The following is a 3,802-nucleotide window of genomic DNA, read 5'->3' on the forward strand; positions in this document are numbered from 1 at the left end:
ATTTAGCAGAAGGTCTACAGGGTTTCACCATACAGATCGGACTTGTAGTGATCCTCAAGGCCAGCCTGGACTACATAGTGAGTTCAAGGCCAGCCTACGCTACATAGTGAGACTCTGTCTCAAAACAAAATAACCACAGACTTTTTGAATTAATAACTTTTAAACCGAAGTATAACTTCATTCCAGAATTAGTAAAGAACATATATGAGGGAGAGGCGAGAGGGGGTCTGGGACTTGGGCTGTGTGGTCCAGGCTGACCTCTGGCTTGTCTCCTGCCAGTTCCCCCAGTGCTGGGACAGTAGGTGTGCACCCCACCCCAGGCTTTAAATGAGACTTAGCGTAACCCTGAGGGGAGTTCTGCATATTGTATTGTTGAACATAGATACAATTGTGCTCTGTTGACATTGTGGTCATTTTGATATGGTTTAAGAGACTGAGGCACATTTTCCTCTGTTTATTCTTCCCTGGATCATTTGGCTTGAACTACAAGTTCTGTTGCATTCTTCTTCTATGGGAATGAGGATGATAATAGTATCCACCACTCAGGGTTACTGTGAGGATTAAAAGTTAAGTAATTACAGATATACTTGCGTATTTGCAAAATAACACATTGCAGAAATTTTGTGATAGATTACAGACAATTTACCTGTCCATTAATTGGGACATGGCAGAATAAATTAGGTATGTTATACACAGCATAGTGCTCCTCTACAGTGCTCTTAAGATAAATTAAAGGTGAAAAATAGGCTCAAAAGAGTGAGCTGTGGGGCTGGAGAGATGGCTCAGTGGTCTAAAGCACGTACTTGGAATAAGCTTGGCAAAGCACAGGGACCGCAGTTCGATCCCCCAGCACCACATGCCAGCCAGCCCCGCCCCCTGGTGGGCTGAGCTGGCCACACACACACACACACACACACACACACACACACACTAAAATAAAATGTTAAAAAAAAAAAAAGAGTGAGCTGTGCCACCATTTGTGTCAAAATAAAAGGGAGAAAAAGATTATATGTATATCCATTTGTTTGAAATTATCTCAGGAGAGATGTACTGGGAACTACTGGTAGGAGTTGCTAACAGGCCAGGAAACCCAGGACCTGGGGAGATGAGCTGGGGAGAGACTTTTCCTAAATATCTTTTTTATGGCTTTTAATTTGAACAATGCGTGTTAGTTATCCAAGAAATTTAAGTACAGTAACTTCAAATACCAGGAAAGAGTTTATATGAAAATTAGGTAACGCATACAAAGAATCTGCATGTAAATAAATATATTAAGCCAGGTGAAGGTATGCATGCAGAGTGTGTGTGTATTAGCCAGGAGTGTTGGTGCAGGCCTGGCGACCTTCGCATTCTGGAGAACTGAGGTTTTTGAGACATACAGAGAAGGGAATTGAAAGTGTTGTCATACATTTTTAAAATGTGTGTAGTACAAGTTAAGCCTCTCTGTAGTACAGATGTCCAGTTAAGGGATTTGGGAGTTGGAAGAGACTTCACAGGTCACCACTCTGATTTTGCAGTACCAGGGATTGAACTCAGGACCTTGCACTTGCCAGGCAGGCCCTTATGCCATTGGGCTATCTCCCGGCCCCCAGTACCACTCTGATTTTGGAGAAGAGGAGACATGCTTGCCTAGGGTTGCAAATCTGGGTCCATGGTGGGGCGACTCGCTCTGCCTGGTGTGCCTCCTTCTGTGTCATCTGCACAGTAGGCAGGCAGAGGATGAAGTGTGCTTCCCATTTCTCTCCTCCCTACTGCAGCCATTCATTCCACCATCCAGCTGCTGAAGCTGGGCAGTCCTCCCCCACACAAGGAAGCCCGCCAGCGGCGGAGGGAGCTCCGGAAGAAGCTGCTGGCGGAGCAGGAGGAGCTGGAGCGGCAGATGAAGGAGCTGCAGGCTGCCAACGAAAACAAACAGCAGGAACTGGAAACTGTGAGGAAGGTGAGTGTGGGGTGGGGCTGCGGGGTCCACCTGCAGAGTGGGAGTTTTCCTTACTATTTAGAGCCTGCTTACAGTGGTGACAGAAGTCCCCACCTGTGAGCAGGGTCTTTATTTGAACACCTGGGTGAGTCTGTGTGGCAAATCAGTGCACACCTGAGACCCACAAGCTTAGTGACCCTCCTGTGTCCTCCAGCACCTTGCCCTGGGATGTCGGGGCCTCATAATCTTGGGCCCTGCATTCTTGTTAGGGTTTCTCTTTTGCAACACATGAAAATGCCACACCATGTGCTCAACTTCCTCTGGTTAGACTGAGATATTTTTAAAAGTATTTTTATAATTTTGGGAACCATATGGTCATATGGTCTTACACTTAATCCTGTCCGCATACAGTCTTACACTGACTCCTGTCCATCCAGGTACTTTTCTAAAAGCAGTTCCTCACTTGCTCTTGTTCTCAACCCATTCTTTCTTTTTTTGGCCTTTTTCAGACAAGGTTTCACTATATAGTTCAGGCCGATCTTGAACTTACTTTGTAGCTCAGGCTGGCCTCGAACTCACAGTGATCTTCCTGCCTTAGCCCTACTTTGTGCTGGGATTACAGATGTGCACCAGTGTGCCTGTCTCCAGACTGCCCTTGCATCTGGCCTCTTTCTGCTATAAAATGTTTTCTTTAAGAACTCCCCTGACAAGCAAGGCTTCTGTCTTCTGTGTGTGCCTCACGAATGAATATTATAAGGGAAGATAGGGGCCAGGGGCTGGGGTAGTTGCCTTTTTATAATTTGTTAAAACTATGGAGTAGGTTGTGCCTGCAGAGAAAGGCATCAAGTATGTGCATAAAAAGAATCAGGTAGTTAACACCGATGACACTGCTGCCAAGATGACCCCAGCATCACTCCATTAGTGCATGTGTTTATACACTGACTGTCCCAAGCGTCACCCAGGCAGATGTCGTTTTAACCAGGCAATTTTTTTTTTTTTTTTTTGTATTTTAGGGAAGGGGCCACAGGGTGTTCAGGGTGTTACTACTAGATTGGACTCATAGTGATCTGCCTGTTTACAGCCTTCCACGAGCTGGGATCACAGGTGTGCGCCACCATACCCAGTCTCAATTGCTGTCTCAGCGTGCCTCCAGGGTGGGGCCTGCATGGCAGGCCCAGGAATTGGACCCCCGGCCCCTGTGCCTGCTTGTAGGTGCTTTAGTCCACTGAGCTATTTGGCTGCCCCCTAACCAGGCAATTCTTGTATTGAACACATTGGTTATTTTTCTATTTCCTGTTATATTGTCTTACAAAAATTAATGAAAAAAGATGCAATTTTTGGTCATCCTTAAATAACTGGACTTACAAGTAGTTAAGATAGAATATTGCTGTTATCTTAGCTGTTCTATTTCCTTTTTGTATTTAAAACAGATAGTGAGATTTACAGTCTGTATAGTTATTCTTTTTACATGCGCTTAGATGCCTGTAGCATCACATTTACAGTACCCAGAGTTCCTTTATGCTTCCGTTTTGCACTCAGACTCCCATCACCCCAAAGCCTGGAAACCTCTGATCTGTTCTCTGTTCCTGGGAGAGTGTGTGATGGTTTCACTGTTCAGCGTCTAGTTTTACTGAATATATTTTTGAGACCTTTATCATGTAAGGACAGCTTCCTTATTTGTTATTATGGCTGCATAATATTCTGTTGTATGGGTCTGTGTCCCATTGTGTAGCTGTACCAATTCCTACTGATGAACATTTGAGTGTCTGTCTGTCCATGTTTTTTTGAGACGGGGCCTTGCGGTCCTCCTGCCTGAACCTATTGAGTGCTGGGATCACAGTTGTGCTCCACCAGGCCCAGCCCTGAGCTGTTTTAATAAACAAT

General features: G+C 45.2%; 1 protein-coding gene across 1 annotated transcript in view; it reads left to right on the forward strand.

Moving 5' to 3' along the window:
* Positions 1–3,802, forward strand: part of Swap70 (switching B cell complex subunit SWAP70) — a 99,519-nt gene that overhangs the window by 79,185 nt on the left and 16,532 nt on the right. Inside the window, exon 7 of the mRNA XM_004634866.2 lies at positions 1,758–1,939. Coding sequence (XP_004634923.1) covers positions 1,758–1,939 — 182 coding nt within the window. The remainder of the gene's footprint in view (positions 1–1,757; positions 1,940–3,802) is intronic.

This window comes from Octodon degus, unplaced genomic scaffold, assembly GCF_000260255.1.
Source record: "Octodon degus isolate 3935 unplaced genomic scaffold, OctDeg1.0 scaffold00067, whole genome shotgun sequence".
NCBI classification, from domain to species: domain Eukaryota; kingdom Metazoa; phylum Chordata; class Mammalia; order Rodentia; family Octodontidae; genus Octodon; species Octodon degus.